Source organism: Amblyraja radiata, unplaced genomic scaffold, assembly GCF_010909765.2.
Source record: "Amblyraja radiata isolate CabotCenter1 unplaced genomic scaffold, sAmbRad1.1.pri S118, whole genome shotgun sequence".
NCBI classification, from domain to species: Eukaryota; Metazoa; Chordata; class Chondrichthyes; order Rajiformes; family Rajidae; genus Amblyraja; species Amblyraja radiata.
In genome coordinates, this window is record NW_022630104.1 from 946,310 (window position 1) to 964,041 (window position 17,732).

At 49.0% G+C, this 17,732-nt stretch overlaps 1 protein-coding gene across 1 annotated transcript in view; it reads left to right on the forward strand.

Moving 5' to 3' along the window:
• The first annotated feature begins 341 nt into the window (after positions 1-341).
• LOC116969186 (zinc finger protein 567-like) overlaps positions 342-17,732 on the forward strand; it is a 79,895-nt gene continuing 62,504 nt past the window's right edge. Inside the window, 4 exon segments of the mRNA XM_033016103.1 lie at positions 342-369; positions 3,634-3,696; positions 5,059-5,906; positions 5,908-6,273. Coding sequence (XP_032871994.1) covers positions 342-369; positions 3,634-3,696; positions 5,059-5,906; positions 5,908-6,273 — 1,305 coding nt within the window.

Consider the following 17,732-nt stretch of genomic DNA (forward strand, 5'->3'; position numbering starts at 1 on the left):
AGAGAGAGAGAGAGAGAGGGACAAGAGTGAGAGACAGAGAGAGAGATAGAGCGACATAGAGAGACACAGGAGAGAGAGTCACAGGAGAGACACATGGAGAGAGAAAGACAGGCAGAGAGAGAGTGACAGAGAGAGGAAGAGAGAGAGAGAGAGAGAGGATGGGAAAGAGAGAGAGAGACAGAGGAAGGGAAAGAGAGAGAGAGAGTGAGACGGAGAGAGCGAGAGACAGTGGGAGACAGACAGGCAGAGTCCTCAGTCCACTGTTTTCAAAGTCCTCAGAGCACTGCGGCCTCGCTCTGGTCAACGCCGCCCGCTGCAGCCTAGCTCGGTCCCGCCGTCTGATGGGGAGGTTTGTGCTCCACGACTTCGGTAAGTGCTGTCTCAACTCACTCCCACTCCCCCTCTACCCCCTCCCTGAGGCAGAGAAAGAGAGAGGAGCGGGCGTGTGAGAGAGGGGGGTGAAGAAGGGCGGTGAAGGGAGGGGGGTGGGTGGAGGGAGGGGGGAGAAGAGGGGCGTGGAGGAGTTGATGGAGAGGGGCAGGAGAAGGGGGAGAGGGCCCAACCTCTCCATCCCCCGACTCTCCACCCCGCATCCAAACAGGAAATTAGAAATGCGTGCAACAAAGGTAAAACAGTTATAATGGGTGACTTCAATCTACATATAGATTGGGTGAATCAAATTGGCAGGGGTGCTGAGGAAGAGGATTTCTTGGAATGTATGCGGGATAATTTTCTAAACCAACATGTAGAGGAACCAACTAGAGAGCAGGCTATTCTAGACTGGGTATTGAGTAATGAGGAGGGATTAGTTAGCAGTCTTGTGCCTGGCACCTTGGGAAAGAATGGCCATAATATGGTTGAGTTCTTCATTAGGATGGAGAGTGACATTGTTAATTCAGAAACAAGGGTCCTGAACTTAAAGAAAGGTGACTTTGAGGGTATGAGATGTGAATTGGCCAAGATAGACTGGCAATTGATTCTTAAAGGGTTGACGGTGGATATGTAATGGAAGGTATTTAAAGACTGCATGGATGAACTACAACAATTGTTCATCCCAGTTTGGCAAAAAAATAAATCGGGGAAGGTAGTGCATCCGTGGATAACAAGGGAAATCAGGGATAGTATCAAAACAAAAGGTGAAGCATACATATTAGCCAGAAAAAGCATCTTACCAGGGGACTGGGAGAAATTCAGTCCGGCAGAGGAGGACAACGGGCTTAATAAGGAAAGGAAAAATAGATTATGAAAGAAAACTGGCACGGAACATAAATACTGACTGCAAAAGTTTTTAGATATGTGAAGAGGAAAAGATTAGTAGATCCCTTGCAGTCAGAAACAGGCGAATTGATCATGGGGAACAAGGACATGGCAGACCAATTGAATAACTACTTTGGTTCTGTCTTCACGAAGGAAGACATAAATAATCTGCCGGAAATAACAAGGGGTCAAATGAGATGGAGGAACTGAGTGAAATCCAGGTTAGCCGGGAAGTGGTGTTAGGTAAATTGAATGGATTAAAGGCCGATAAATCCCCAGGGCCAGATAAGTTGCATCCCAGAGTACTTAAGGAAGTAGCCCCAGAAATAGTGGATGCATTAGTGATAATTTTTCAAAACTCTTTAGATTCTGGAGTAGTTCCTGAGGATTGGAGGGTAGCTAATGTAACCCCACTTTTTAAAAAGGGAGGGAGAGAAAATGGGGAATTACAGACCAATTAGTCTAACGTCAGTAGTGGGGTTAATGCTGGAGTCAGTTATTAAAGATGGTATAGCAGCACATTTGGAAAGTTGTGAATTCATTGGACAAAGTCAGCATGGATTTATGAAAGGTAAATCATGTCTGACGAGTCTTATAGAATTTTTCGAGGATGTAACTAGTAGAGTGGATAAGGGAGAACCAGTGGATGTGTTATATCTGGACTTTCAGAAGGCTTTCGACAAGGTCCCACATAAGAGATTAATATGCAAACTTAAAGCACACAGTATTGGGGGTTCAGTATTGAGGTGGAGAGAGAACTGGCTGGCAGACAGGAAGCAAAGAGTAGGTGTAAACGGGTCCTTTTCAGAATGGCAGGCAGTGACTAGTGGGGTACCGCAAGGCTCAGTGCTGGGACCCCAGCTATTTACAATATATATTAATGATCTGGATGAGGGAATTCAATGCAACATCTCCAAGTTTGCGGATGACACAAAGCTGGGGGGCAGTGTTAGCTGTGAGGAGGATGTTAGGAGGCTGCTAGGTGACTTGGATAGGTTGGGTGAGTGGGCAAAAGCATGGCAGATGCAATATAATGTGGATAAATGTGAGGTTATCCACTTTGGTGGCAAAAACAGTAAAGTAGATTATTATCTGAATGGTGGCCAATTAGGAAAAGGGGAGATGCAATGGGACCTGGGTGTCATGGTACACCAGTCATTGAAAGTAGGCATGCAGGTGCAGCAGGCAGTGCAGAAAGCGAATGGTATGTTAGCATCCATAGCAAAAGGATTTGAGTATAAGAGCAGGGAGGTTCTACTGCAGTTGTACAGGGTCTTGGTGAGGCCACACCTGGAGTATTGCGTACAGTTTTGGTCTCCAAATCTGAGGAAGGACATTATTGCCATAGAGGGAGTGCAGAGAAGGTTCACCAGACTGATTCCTGGGATGTCAGGACTGTCTTATGAAGAAAGACTGGATAGACTTGGTTTATACTCTCTAGAATTTAGGAGAATGAGAGGGGATCTTATAGAAACTTACAAAATTCTTAAGGGGTTGGACAGGCTAGATGCAGGAAGATTGCTCCCGATGTTGGGGAAGTCCAGGACAAGGGGTCACAGCTTAAGGATAAGGGGGAAATCCTTTAAAACCGAGATGAGAAGAACATTTTTCACACAGAGAGTGGTGAATCTCTGGAACTCTCTGCCACAGAGGGTAGTCGAGGCCAGTTCATTGGCTATATTTAAGAGGGAGTTAGATGTGGCCCTTGTGGCTAAGGGGATCAGAGGGTATGGAGAGAAGGCAGGTACGGGATACTGAGTTGGATGATCAGCCATGATCATATTGAATGGCGGTGCAGGCTCGAAGGGCCGAATGGCCTACTCCTGCACCTAATTTCTATGTTTCTATGTTTCTATTAGGAGCAGACGAGGGCATTCAATCCAATTTGAGATTCCAGCTACCAAGACAGATGTGTACAGCAATTCGTTATTCCCCCGCACAATTAAAGCATGGAATAAACTTCACCCTACCATAGTTACCCAACCAGATGCTACTAGATTTAAGGTAGCTCTTTCTTCCCAAAAAACCCTTTCTGGCTTAAGTCCTCCCTCCACCACCTCCAGTTTAAATTCCCCCCCTCTCTCCCTCTATCAAATGCTAATATTCTGGATGTGGATGTAGTACCCTGAAAGTGACGGGGAGAACAGAGAAGACCTTGTGGGGAACAGGTGACGGGGAGAACAGACAAGAACAAACAGAGTGGGGATTGAACCGGAGGTGGGGGGATCCATCATTGTGGCAATGCGCATGCACCACCGTCACTGCCCGCCCACATCACCGCTGGTGGATGGCAGTGCGGCCGTGACGTCATTGCCGGGCTGAGACGCGGCTCTGCGCATTCGCTTCCGTCTCTGTCCACCTGTGCTCTGTCTCCAGGCGGCCAGGCGCTCGCGGCCAGGGTGGTGGTCCTCCGGGACGGTCCTCCAGGGGGGATGAGCTGTAAGTACCGGGGCCGGGCACGGTGAGACGCTCCGGTGGATCAGGGCGGGCGGGGTGGGGCCGCACTGTGGATCGGGGGCGGGTCCAGTCTCCTGCCTCGCACCGGCAAACACACAGTGACCGGGACTTGGAGAGAGAGAGACAGAGAGATAGAATGAGGAGAGTGGGGGAGAGATGAGAAGAGAGATATCTGAGAGTGGGAGGCTGAGAGGGGCAGGAATAAGGGTATAGGGAGAGAGGGTGGGGAGGGGTGGAGAGAGAGAGAGAGACAGAGTGTGGAGGGAGGGGGCAGGGAGGAGAGGGGTGAGAGGCTGGGGTTGAAAAAAGGGTGAAGTGAGTAGCAGGGGGAAACAGGAAGCAAAGGGAGGGGGGAGGGATTCAAGGGGGAGTGGGTTTGGTGCCGAGGGGGATGTATGGGGGGGCAGGGAACTGGGGGGGGGGGGGAGAGAGTTCAAGTGAGTCAAGGAAGGGGGTAGTGAGCCTGGTGGGGGTTCACATTGTTGGCGGTCGACAGGAGGGGGAGGGAGCAAAGGGGGGTAAAGAGCAGGAGGCGGCAGGGGTAAGGGGCAGGTAGCCACAGGGAGGAGGTCACATTGTTTTGGTGTGGGGAGGGTGTTGCAGTTCAGGAAGTCAAACCAGGGCAGGATCTTCACTGTGAATGGCGGGGCGCTGGGAGAATGTGTGGAGCCGAGGGATCTAGGAGTGCGGGTACAATTTGGGGCAAAGGGCCTCTTTCGAACGCTGTATCACTCTATGAATCTATGACAAAGTGCTGGATTAACTCCAGGCAGCATCTGTGGAGAAGATAGACACAAAGTGCTGGAATAATACAGTGAGACGGGCAGTATCTGTGGAGAGAATGAATGGGCGACATTTTGGGTCGAGACCCTTCTTTAGTTCAGTTTAGTTCAGAGATATAGCGCAGAAACAGGTCTTTCGGCCCACAGAGTCCGCGCCGACCAGCAATCACCCCGTACACTAGCACTACAACCCTTTACGTCTTTGAAATGTTGGAGGAAACCGGGGCACCCGGAGTAAAAACCCACGCAGGTCAAGGGGAGAACGTACAAACTCCACACAGACAGCACCCATAGTCAGGATCGAACCCGGGTCTCTGGGAGTGAGGCAGCAGCCACTGTGCCGCGCTGCATTATATAACGGTTTCTTCCGCCATAAACGCTAGTAATATCCTGTTTGCCAGCTTGTTGACCCTCTGTGTTCCCCTTCTGCAGGGTTTAGGAGCCGTTGCTGTGGGCGGAGAGACGGGGACGTGAGCGGCCATTGAGGGCAGCCAAGGTGCCGGTTAGCCCCCCCCCCCATCTGTTTGGTGTGTGGACTGAGCTTTGAGGGGCTGAGCTTCAGTGGAGGGCCACATTGCGGGGCACAACAAGGAGAAGCGTTATGAGTGTGAAGTATGTGGCAAGGCCTGGCAGTACCCGAGCTATCTGGAGATCCACCGGCGGGTTCACACAGGAGAACGCCCCTTCGACTGCTCGGAGTGCGGCAAGAACTTCGCCAGCTACAACAAACTGCTGCAGCACAACCGCGTGCACTCCGGGAAGAGGCCCTTCGCTTGCTCGGACTGCGGCAAAGACTTCAAGACGGCGCAACACCTGAAGATGCACCGGCAGGTGCACACGGGCGAGAAGCCCTATGGCTGCTCCACCTGCGGCAAGAGCTTTGCCCGGATGTCGGGGCTGCGGGATCACAGGCAGGTGCACAGCAGTGAGCGGCCCTTCACCTGCTCCAACTGCGGCAAAGGCTTCAAGTCGTCGCAGGACCTGAAGGTGCACAGGCGTGTACACACCGGGGAGCGGCCCTACACCTGCAGCGACTGCGGCAAGGACTTCTCCCGCTACAGCAACCTGCTGAAGCACCAGCGCATCCACACCGGCGAGCGCCCCTACACCTGCGCCCAGTGCGGCAAGGGCTTCACCCAGTCACATCATCTGCTGGAGCACCAGCGCATTCACACCGGGGAGCGGCCCTACACCTGCAACGACTGTGGCAAGAGCTTCGCCAGTTCCGTCAGCCTGCTGGAGCACCAGCGTACCCACATAGGCGAGCGTCCCTACACCTGTGCCCAGTGCGGCAAGAGATTCAACTGCTCCAAAAACCTGCTATCGCACCAGCGCATCCACACCGGCGAGCGCCCCTACACCTGCAGCCAGAGCGGCAAGGGCTTTACCCAGTCCAGCACCCTGCTTGTGCAACCAGCGCATCCACACTGGCGAGCGCCCCTTCACCTGCGCCCAGTGCGGCAAGGGCTTCATCTGCTCCTCTGGGCTGCGCTTCCACCAGCGGGTGCACACCGGCGACCGTCCCTTCCCCAGCTCAATGTGTGGAAAGGGCTTTGCCATGGCCTCCCACGCCCTGTCTCACCAGCACGTGCACATCAGTGGACAGCCCTATGACTGTCCGTACTGTGGTGAGTCGTTTGACAGCTCGCGGGGGTTGCGGCAGCACCAGCGGACGCACGCCGGCGAGCCGCTGCTCCCACTGCGGGAAGCGTTACAAGAGAGCACGGGGGCTGTGGGAGCACCAGCGGATACACACCAGAGAGAGACCCTTTGTGTGCGCTGAGTGTGGCAAGGGTTTCACCCGCATGTCCAGTCTGTGACAGCACCGGCATACCCACAGCGGTGAGCTTCCCTCCGCCTGCCCGTCCTCTGGTTAGGGCTTCACCCGCCTTGAGCACCTGCTGGAGCCCCGGCGAGTCCACACCAGCCGGTGCCCCTTCACCTATCCGCTCTGTGGCAAGGCCTTTGCCCGCTCCTCCAGCCTGCAGGCACACCGCCACATGGATAGGCGCTGTTTAGGTTGACACAAAATGATGGAAGGAATGGCTAACGTTTCGGGTCGAGACCCTCTTCAATCTCAACCCGAAACGTCACCCATTCTTTCACTCCAGAGATGCTGCTTGTCCCGCTGAGAGGAAGAGGAAGAGGCAGTGGGTTGAGGGAGAGCTTTTCAGGTAGTCCTTACTTTCTCCTCCCCTTCTTCAGGTGGTCCTGACTTTCTCCTCCCCTTCTCAGCTCCCCCTCAGCCCACTGGCTCCTCCTCTTCCTTTCTTCTTCCTGCCCCCCACCCCCACCCTCGCATCAGTCTGAAGGGTGGGGGTGGGGGGGGCAGGAAGAAGAAAGGAACAGGAAGAAGGGTTTCGGCCCGAAACGCTGCCTATTTCCTTCGCTCCATAGATGCTGCCTCGCCCACTGAGTTTCTATAGTATTTTTGTCTGCTTATATGGGTTAACGGGTCCCTTTCAGAATGGCAGCTATGACTAGGGGGGTACCGCAAGGCTCGGTGCTGCGACCACAGCTATTTATAATATACATTTAGATATATCAAAATAACATTAGCAAATTTGCAGATAACACAAAGCTGGGTGGCAGTGTGAACTGTGATGAGGATGCTATGAGAATGCAGGGCGACTTGGACTGTTTGGGTGAGTGGGCAGATGCAGTTTAATGTGGATAAATGTGAGGTTATCCACTTTGGTAGCAGAAACAGGAAGGCAGATTATTATCTAAACGATGTCAAGTTGGGAAAAGGGGAAGTACAACGGGATCTGGGGGTCCTTGTTCATCAGTCAATTAAAGTACGCATGCAGGTACAGCAGGCAGTGAAGAAAACGAATGGCATTGTTGGCCTTCATAACAAGAGGAGTTGAGTATAGGAGTAAAGAGGTCCTTCTGCAGTTGTATAAGGGCCTAGTGAGACCTCACCTGGTGTATTGTGTGCAGTTTTGGTCTCCAAATTTGAGGAAGGACATTCTTACTGTTGAGGGCGTGCACAAGGTTCAGCGTAGGTTCACAAGGATAATACCCGAGATGGCGGGACTGTCATATGCTGAGAAAATGGAGGGTTTTTGTTAAGGGTTTGGACATGCTAGAGGCAGGAAACATATTCCCGATGTTGGGGTGGGGGGGGGGGGGGGGGGCGGGTAAAAACCAGGGGCCACAGTTTATGAATAAGGGGTAAGCCATTTTGAACGTAGACGAGGAAACACTTTTTAACATAGAGAGTTGTGAGTCTGTGGAATTCTCTGCCTCAGAGGGCGGTGGAGGTCAGTCCTCTGAATACTTTCTTTTTTTTCACTTAAATGTTTATTGTTTTTTCAGAGATATATACAAAACAGTGTAACACCATCACCATAAATAAAACAAAATAAGAAAACCAACAATCAAAATTAAAAAAAAATCGATAGGGGGACAAAAGAAAAAGTAAATAAATAAAAAATTGGAATAAGACTGTGTGGTTCACTTACCAAATTAAAAATTACATTGATTAGTTATCTGGAGATATTTCAATATTCGCACAAACATACCATCTAGTTCTATATAACAGAATCTTCCCATATCTTGCTTGGCATTTATCTAGTTGGTGTCATGGCTCAAATAAGCGGTCCATTTTTCCCAGATCTTCTCAAATGAGTCCTCCTTGACTCGTAGAAATATAGAAAATAGGTGCAGAGGTAGGCTATTTGGCCCTTCGAGCCTGCACCGCCATTCAATATGATCATGGCTGATCATCCAACTCGGTATCCTGTACCTGCCTTCTCTCCATACCCCCTGAACCTTTTTGCCACAAGGGCCACATCTAACTCCCTCTTAAATATAGCCAATGAGCTGGCCTCAACTACCTTCTGTGGCAGAGAATTCCACAGATTCACCACTCTCTGTGAAAAATGTTTTCCTCAACTCGGTCCTAAAAGACTTCCCCCTTATGCTTAAACTGTGACCCCGTGTTCTGGACTTCCCCAACATCGGGAACAATCTTCCTGCATCTAGCCTGTCCAGCCACTTAAGAATTTTGTAAGTTTCTATAAGATCCACCCACAATCGTCAAAATTCTAGCGAGTACAAGCCGAGCCTACCCAGTCTTTCTTCATATGAAAGTCCTGACATCCCAGGAATCAGTCTGGTGAACCTTCTCTGTATGGCAAGAATGTCTTTCCTCAGATTAGGAGACCAAAACTGTACACAATACTCCAGGTGTGGTCTCACCAAGGCCCTGTACAACTGCAGCAGAACCTCCCTGCTCCTATACTCAAATCCTTTCGCTATGAATGCAAACATACCATTCACTTTCTTCACTGCCTGCTGCAGCAGCATGCCTACTTTCAATGCCTGGTGTACCATGACACCCAGTTCTTGTTGCATGTCCCCTTTTCTTAATCGGCCACCATTCAGATAAAAGTCTACTTTCCTGTTCTGGCCACCAAAGTGGATAACCTCACATTTATCCACATTATACTGCATCTGCCATGCATTTGGCCACTCACCCAACCTATCCAAGTCACCTTGCAGCCTCCTAGCATCCTCCTCACAGTTAACACTACCCCCCAGCTTCGTGTCATCCGCAAACTTGGAGATGTTATATTCAATTCCCTCGTCCAAATCATTAATACATATTGTAAATAGCTGGGGTCCCAGCACTGAGCCTTGCGGTAACCCACTGGTCACTGCCTGCCATTCTGAAAAGGACCCGTTAACTCCTACTCTTTGCTTCCTGTCTGCCAGCCAGTTCTCTATCCACATCATCACTGAACCCCCAATACCGTGTGCTTTAAGTTTGCATACTAATCTCTTATGTGGGACCTTGTCGAAAGCCTTCTGAAAGTCCAGATATAACACATTCACTGATTCTCCATTATCCACTCTACTAGTTACATCCTCGAAAAATTCTATAAGATTCGTCAGACATGATTTACCTTTCATAAATCCATGCTGACTTTGTCCAATGATTTCACTACTTTCCAATGTGCTGATATCCCATCTTTAATAACTGACTCTAGCATTTTCCCCAGGGAGTGTTAGACTAACTGGTCTGTAACTCCCCATTTTCTCACTCCCTCCCCTTTTAAAAAGTGGGGTTACATTAGCTATCCTCCAATCCTCAGGAACTACTCCAGAATCTAAACCCTCAAGGAATATGTCAGTTTCTCCATATTAAAGATTGTCTCACACAATTTCTAACCACTGTTCCTGTTTTGGACTTTTTTTCATTAAGCCACAGCCTGGTAATGGCCTTCTTACTTGCTGCAAGCAAAACTTGAATCAAATAGGTATCTTCTATCTTTACAATAGTGCCCCAGATACATCATCGGGCAGGTGTTTGGGATTTTATAACCCAAGATATGTTTTAACAGCTGTGTTAACATTTTCCTAGTATGGCCTTAACTTTACACAGTTCCAGAAAATATGTGAGTGGTCTGCCTCCGTACTCTCGTACTGTCTCCAACAGTGTTGTTATACAGCTAGTTGTCTGCTTTTTATTTTGGGTGTTATAAAAAAGCGAGATAGATTCTTCCAGCAAAATTCTCTCCATACTAGTGAGCTTGTTGATGAACATTGTGTTTCATACATTTTATATTATTCCGGAAGTGGCGGCGCTGTGATACAGCTGCGGCTCGCCTGCAGTCTGTCTGTTTTTACTTTTTGTGTTGTTTTTTTTGTCTAGTTTAGTAATTTTTTTGGTTATTAGGTGGTGTTATTTGTGTGGGGGGAGGGTGAAACAGCTTTCTGTCTCTCCCTTCGGGGGAATGCGACTTTTTTGTCGTATCCCCCTTCTCTTCCCCCGTCTGCGCTGAGGCCTAATGACCGAGCTGGCGGCCTCCAACCTGCGACCGACCTCGAGGCTCTGGAGGTAGAGCCAGCCAGGACTCACCAACGAGCTGTGGTGACGTCCGGGTAGCGGCACGACTCGGCGCTCCGGGGAGGGCGGATGGCGCGGGGCTGAGACACTCTCGTGCGGGCGGCACGGCTACCGGCTGGTAGGCGCTCCCGTGTGCGCGGCCCGGTGCGGGGCTGAGCCGCTGCCGTGTGGGTGGCCTGGCTATCGGCTGGAAGGCGCTCCGGTGAGGGCGGACCGGCTCCCGGCTGGAAGGTGCTCCGGTGGGGGCAGCCCGGTGCGGGGCTGAGACGCTTCCTTGTGGGCGGCCCGGTGTGGGGCGGAGACGGTGCTCCGGCGGCGACCTGGATCTGGGGCTCGGCCGCGGGCCAGTGGAGGACAATGTCGGGAGCTCGCAGGTCACAGGCTGGTGCCTGTTTTCCGGAGCACCCGTTGCAACAGCTGCGTCCGCTGGGCTGGAGGGCGGCAGCTTCGACTACCCCCGGGCCGCGGAGCTTGAACCGCGGGACTGACTTACCATCGCCCGGTGGGGTATCACCTCGGCGCAGAGGGAGAAGAGGAGGGAAGAGACAGTAACTCTAAGACTTTTGCCTCCATCACAGTGAGGTGTTTGGTGAACTCACTGTGGTGGATGTTAATTTGTGTTTATTGTGTTTTGTTATTATTACATGTATGGCTGCAGGCAACAGCATTTCGTTCAGACCGAAAGGTCTGAATGACAAATAAAGGATTCAATTCAATACCATTCTTCTTCTGCTATTTGAATTTTTAATTCTGCTTCCCATTTTGTTTTTATGTAGAGCATTGATTCTCCCACGCTTCCCACCAGAGCTTGGTAGAAAGCAGAGATGACCCGAGATCCCCTCTGTTTGTATGCATCCACAATCACCTTGGTCTCGTTATTTGAAGTTTCATCTAGTTCTGGCCTCATCTCTTTTGTCAAGTAGTCTATTCATTGCAGTCCTTTTACACGCTGTCCGTTGTCGATGAGAGAGGGAGGAGCCAAAATCTGCAACGTTCCATTCGCAGATCACACTTCAAATTAAGGGGACTGGTGGAAGCCTCTGATTGATCGAACGGACTAGAGGAAGCAGCTGATTGGTCGAACGGACTAGAGGAAGCAGCCGTTACAGGACTAGAGGAAGCAGCTGATTGGCTTGTATCCCGGGTAAGGCTTTATTGTATTCGGATAAGGGGGAGAATGAGGCCCAGGGCAGTTTACTGTTCTGGATGTCAGATGTGGGAGGTCATGGAGTCTGAGTGCCCTCCAGACGTCCACATCTGCGCCAGGTGCGTCGAGATGGGGCTCCTAAGGGACCGTGTTAGGAACCTGGAACAGCAACTCGATGACCTCTGTCTGCTCAGGGAGAGCGAGGAGGTCATAGATAGGAGTTACAGGGAGGTGGTCACTCCAAGACCACGGGAGACAGAAAACTGGGTCACAGTTAGGAAGGGCAACGGGCAGAGGCAGGGACTGGTGAGTACCCAGGTGGCTGTACACCTTGAAAATGTTTGAGTAAGGGTGGGGGAGACAGCCTACCTGGGGGCAGCGACAGCGGCCGGGCCTCTGGCATAAAGACCGGTCCTGTTGCTCAGAAGGGTAAGGAAAAGAAGAGGGCAATTGTAATAGGAGACTATAGTCAGGGGGTCGGATAGGCGATTCGGTGGACGCAGACAAGAGACCCGGATGGTAGTTTGCCTCTCTCGTGCCAGGGTCAGGGATGTGTCTGAACGGGTCCAAGAAATCCTGAAATGGGAGGGAGAGGAGCCTGAAGTTGTGGTACATATAGGTACCAACGACATAGGTAAAAAAGGAGAAGAGGTCCTAAAAGAAGAATTTAGGGAGTTAGGTAGAGAGTTAAGGAGAAGGACTGCAAAGGTAACAATCTCAGGATTACTGCCTGTGCCACGCGACAGTGAGAGTAGGAATGGAGCGAGGTGGAGGATAAATGAGTGGATGAGGGACTGGTGCAGTGGGTATGGATTCAAGTTTCTGGATCATTGGGACCTCATTTGGGGAAGGTGCGACCTGTACAGAAAGGACGGGTTGCACTTGAACTCGAGGGGGACTAATATTCTGGCGGGGAGATTTGCAAAGGCTACTGGGGAGACTTTAAACTAGTATGGTTGGGGGGAGGGACTCAAATTGGGAAAGCTAGCAGTCAGTGTGTGAGGCAGGAGGCAGAGAATGGTAGCACTCTGACCCAAAATGTAGGGGAGAGAGAAGAAAAAGACAATAAACAGAGAATAAGAGAGGGTGGGTTTCTTAAATGTGTATATTTTAATGCAAGGAGCATTGTAAGAAAGGTGGATGAACTTAGTGCCTGGAAGTATGATGTTGTGGCGATCAGTGAAACATGGTTGCAGGAGGGCTGTGATTGGAAACTAAATATTCCAGGATTTCGTTGCTTCAGGTGTGATAGAATTGGAGGGGCAAGAGGTGGAGGTGTTGCATTGCTTATCAGGGAAGATATTACAGCAGTGCTTTGGCAGGATAGATTAGAGGGCTCATCTAGGGAGGCTATTTGGGTGGAACTGAGAAATGGGAAAGGGGTAGCAACACATAGGGGTGTATTATAGACCGCCAAATGGGGAGCGAGAATTGGAAGAGCAAATATGTAAGGAGATTGCAGATATTAGTAGTAAGCACAAGGTAGTGATTGTGGGAGATTTCAATTTTCCACACATAGACTGGGAAACACATTCTGTAAATGGGCTGGATGGGTTGGAGTTTGTAAAATGTGTGCAGGATAGTTTTTGCAGCAATACATAGAAGTACCTACTAGAGAAGGGGCGGTGCTGGACCTCCTGTTAGGAAATGAGACGGGTCAGGTGGCAGAGGTATGCGTTGGGGAACAGTTCGGGACCAGTGATCACAATACCATTAGTTTCAATTTAATTATGGAGAGGGTCAGAACTGGACCTAGGGTTGAGATTTTTGATTGGAGAAAGGCTAACTTTGTGGAGATGCGAAAGGATTTAAAAGGAGTAAATTGGGACATTTTGTTTTATGGGAAAGATGTGGAAGAGAAATGGACTACATTTAAAGGTGAAATTTTAAGAGTACAGAATCTTTATGTCCCTGTTCGGTTGAAAGGAAATAGTAAAAATCGGAAAGAGCCATGGTTTTCAAGGGAAATTGGACACTTGGTTCGGAAAAAGAGGGAGATCTACAATAATTATAGGCAGCATGGAGTAAATGAGGTACTTGAGGAGTATAAAGAATGTAAAAAGAATCTTAAGAAAGAAATTAGAAAAGCTAAAAGAAGATATGAGGTTGCTTTGGCAAGTAAGGTGAAAGTAAACCCAAAGGGTTTCTACAGCTATATTAATAGCAAAAGGATAACGAGGGATAAAATTGGTCCATTAGAGAGTCAGAGTGGACAGCTATCTGCAGAGCCAAAAGAGATGGGGGAGATATTGAACAATTTATTTTCTTCGGTATTCACCAAGGAGAAGGGTATTGAATTATGTGAGGTAAGGGAAACAAGTAGAGTAGCTATGGAAACTATGAGATTCAAAGAAGAGGAAGTACTGACACTTTTGAGAAATATAAAAGTGGATAAGTCTCCAGGTCCGGACAGGATATTCCCTAGGACGTTGAGGGAAGTTAGTGTAGAAATAGCAGGGGCTATGACAGAAATATTTCAAATGTCATTAGAAACGGGAATAGTGCCGGAAGATTGGCGTACTGCGCATGTTGTTCCATTGTTTAAAAAGAGGTCTAAGAGTAAACCTAGCAATTATAGACCTGTTAGTTTGACGTCAGTGGTGGGCAAATTAATGGAAAGGATACTTAGAGATAATATATATAAGCATCTGGATAAACAGGGTCTGGTTAGGAACAGTCAACATGGATTTGTGCCTGGAAGGTCATATTTGACTAATCTTCTTGAATTTTTTGAAGAGGTTACTCGGGAAATTGACGAGGGTAAAGCAGTGGATGTTGTATATATGGACTTCAGTAAGGCCTTTGACAAGGTTCCTCATGGAAGGTTGGTTAAGAAGGTTCAATGGTTGGGTATTAATGGTGGAGTAGCAAGATGGATTCAACAGTGGCTGAATGGGAGATGCCAGAGAGTAATGGTGGATGGTTGTTTGTCAGGTTGGAGGCCAGTGACTAGTGGGGTGCCACAGGGATCTGTGTTGGGTCCACTGTTGTTTGTCATGTACATCAATGATCTGGATGATGGTGTGGTAAATTGGATTAGTAAGTATGCAGATGATACTAAGATAGGTGGGGTTGTGGATGATGAAGTAGATTTTCAAAGTCTACAGAGAGATTTATGCCAGTTGGAAGAGTGGACTGAAAGATGTCAGATGGAGTTTAATGCTGATAAGTGTGAGGTGCTACATCTTGGCAGGACAAATCAAAATAGGACGTACATGGTAAATGGTAGGGAATTGAAGAATGCAGGTGAACAGAGGGATCTGGGAATAACTGTGCACAGTTCCCTGAGAGTGGAATCTGATGTAGATAGGGTGGTAAAGAAAGCTTTTGGTGTGCTGGCCTTTATAAATCAGAACATTGAGTATAGAAGTTGGGATGTAATGTTAAAATTGTACAAGGCATTGGTGAGGCCAATTCTGGAGTATGGGGTACAATTTTGGTCGCCTAATTATAGGAAGGATGTCAACAAAATAGAGAGAGTACAGAGGAGATTTACTAGAATGTTGCCTGGGTTTCAGCAACTAAGTTACAGAGAGAGGTTGAACAAGTTAGGGCTTTATTCTTTGGAGCGCAGAAGGTTAAGGGGGGACTTGATAGAGGTCTTTAACATGATGAGAGGGATAGACAGAGTTGACGTGGATAAGCTTTTCCCACTGAGAGTAGGGAAGGTTCAAACAAGGGGACATGACTTGAGAATTAAGGGACAGAAGTTTAGCAGTAACATGAGGGGGAACTTCTTTACTCAGAGAGTGGTGGCTGTGTGAAATGAGCTTCCAGTGAAGGTGGTGGAGGCAGGTTCGTTTTTATCATTTAAAAATAAATTGGATAGTTATATGGACGGGAAAGGAATGGAGGGTTATGGTCTGAGCGCAGGTATATGGGACTAGGGGAGAATACGTGTTCGGCACGGACTAGAAGGGTCGAGATGGCCTGTTTCCGTGCTGTAATTGTTATATGGTTATATTATATGGTTACTCCTACCCTTTGCTTCCTGTCTGCCAGACAGTTCTCTATCCACATCAATACTGAACCCCCAATAATCCTCAGTAGACTCTTGCTTTAACTAAGATAAACCAAACACACCTGAGTCCGCGAACAACATGGCACTCACCCAGACCTATCCCATACTGTCAAAGTTGTCCATGCCCAATGTAGAATTTTACCTGGAAGGCCAGAACTGTCCTTTTGCACACGATTTCAAAGCTAGAACTGTGGATACTGGTCCCAAAGTTCTCACTCACTGACACTTCAGTCAGAACTGTCTGATTACTACGTTGGATTCAGTCCACCAGCCAATCTATAAAGACCACATCTGGAGAACTGAGTGTAGAGATTCACATTGGACTCCGTGTAGAAACCAATTCCAGGGATGAAATGGTTGATGGATGAAGAAGAGCCAAAACTCACAAATTTCCAAGAGACGATTTATTGAAATATGATTCGGAGGAAGACCCAACTTGAATACAATGAGGAACTTACTCCTTGTGCAGGTATAATTTCACAATCATGCAGAAATTCTTCTTTGCTTCTTGCTCTGCCAGAGAGCTATGGGGCAAGGGACAATGAATATATTCAAGCCAGTGATGCCAGCATTTCATCAGCAAAAGAAGCAAGGGAGGGAGTTAGAAAGTGATGCTGCGATCAAATCTGGATAATTCTTGACCTTAGTGAAGCACAGAGCAAGCTCAATGGGACAGTTTAGCCTCCTGCACCTGGGTTATACTGTGAATAGCGAGACAACTAGCAGCAGTGGTGATAAAGTGTATCAGGATAACAACTCCATAGCTCTCTGAAAGTGGCACCACAAGGCAGTGGGAAAGACCACGTGTGGTCTGCTTGAATCATCGGATGGAGCAATAAATACAAGGGTCAGGGAGTTATCTGGCAACCCGGCTTGTATTATTTTGGTTCGCCTGTATTTGGAGCATTGTGTGCTGTTCTGGCTGCTTGTTACAGGAAGGATGTGAAGGATTTGGAGAGGTTGCAGAAGCAGTTGACCAGAACGTTGCCTGGATTAGAGTGTATCATCTGGAGGGAGAGTTTGGACAAAATTTGATTATTTTCTTTGGAACATCGAAGGCTAAGGGGAGGGTATATAAAATGATGAGAATTATACATAACCTGGACAGTCAGAACTTTTGTCCCAGGATGGAAATGTGAGACTAGAGGGCACTGTTTAAAGGTGAGAGGGGCAAGATTTAAAGGAGGTGGGTGGGGCAAGTTTTCTTTTCTTACACGCGTGTAGAAGGGCGAGTGCCTACGTTTTTGCTATAGCCATATACGATAGTTGGATTAAAGAGGGTTTATATCAGTATATAGATCTACAGGGCATGAAGGGATATTGATCATATGCAGGCAGAGGAGATAAGTTTCACTTGACATCATGGACATTGTGGGCGGAAGGGTCTATTCCAGTGCCTGTACTGTTTTATGGTCTACTAGACCAAGTGCAGACCCGTTGGGTCTGGTCCCCGAACGTGCTTCAGACCAAGAGTACAGGGGGGGGGGGGGGGTCAGGGGGGGGGGGTGTGTTGTTACCGAACTGAACTCACTGTGGAATGAAAAGTCAGTGAAAGCGGCGCGATTAGAGACAGTGAGGCCTCGCATCCTCGGCACTTCTGAGACGCCGGCTCTGTCGCGCTGGCTGTTCCCCCGCTGTTGGAAAAGCAGCGGTTAAAGATCCGATGTTTGGCTTGAGGCAGCGTGACAGAGCCGGGCCAGGCACCAGCGGTTGGGAGGATTTTATTAAAAAACGTGTACATAAATATGTCCAAATGTCCAAGCGAAATGGAAAAAATGACGGATATTCAGTGTATGGCGCAGGCGGACCAAAAAAATCAAAGGCCGAATCTGACATACACCCACCCACACACAGTGTTTTAATAGTATACTAGACCAAGTGCAGACCCATTGGGTCTGTTTCCCCAACGGCGTTTGCGGGGGGGGGGGGGGGGGGGGGGGGGCTGCGGCATCACACTCACATTAACCACCCCCCAAACACACAGGTGGGGGGAGGGGGGGGGTGAGAAGAGGGGAGGGAGGGGAGAGGAGGAGGAGGAGGAAACGGGACAGATTTGGGAGGGAAAGGAGCGGGGTAGGGGGTGAGAGATGGGGAGAGAGATGTGGGGGAGGGGAGGAGGAAGAGAGGGGTGAGGGGAAAGAGTGGAGGGAGAGTGGAGGGGAAGGGGGAGAGAAGTGGAAGAGTGGGGAGGGAGGAGGAGAGAGGTAGGGG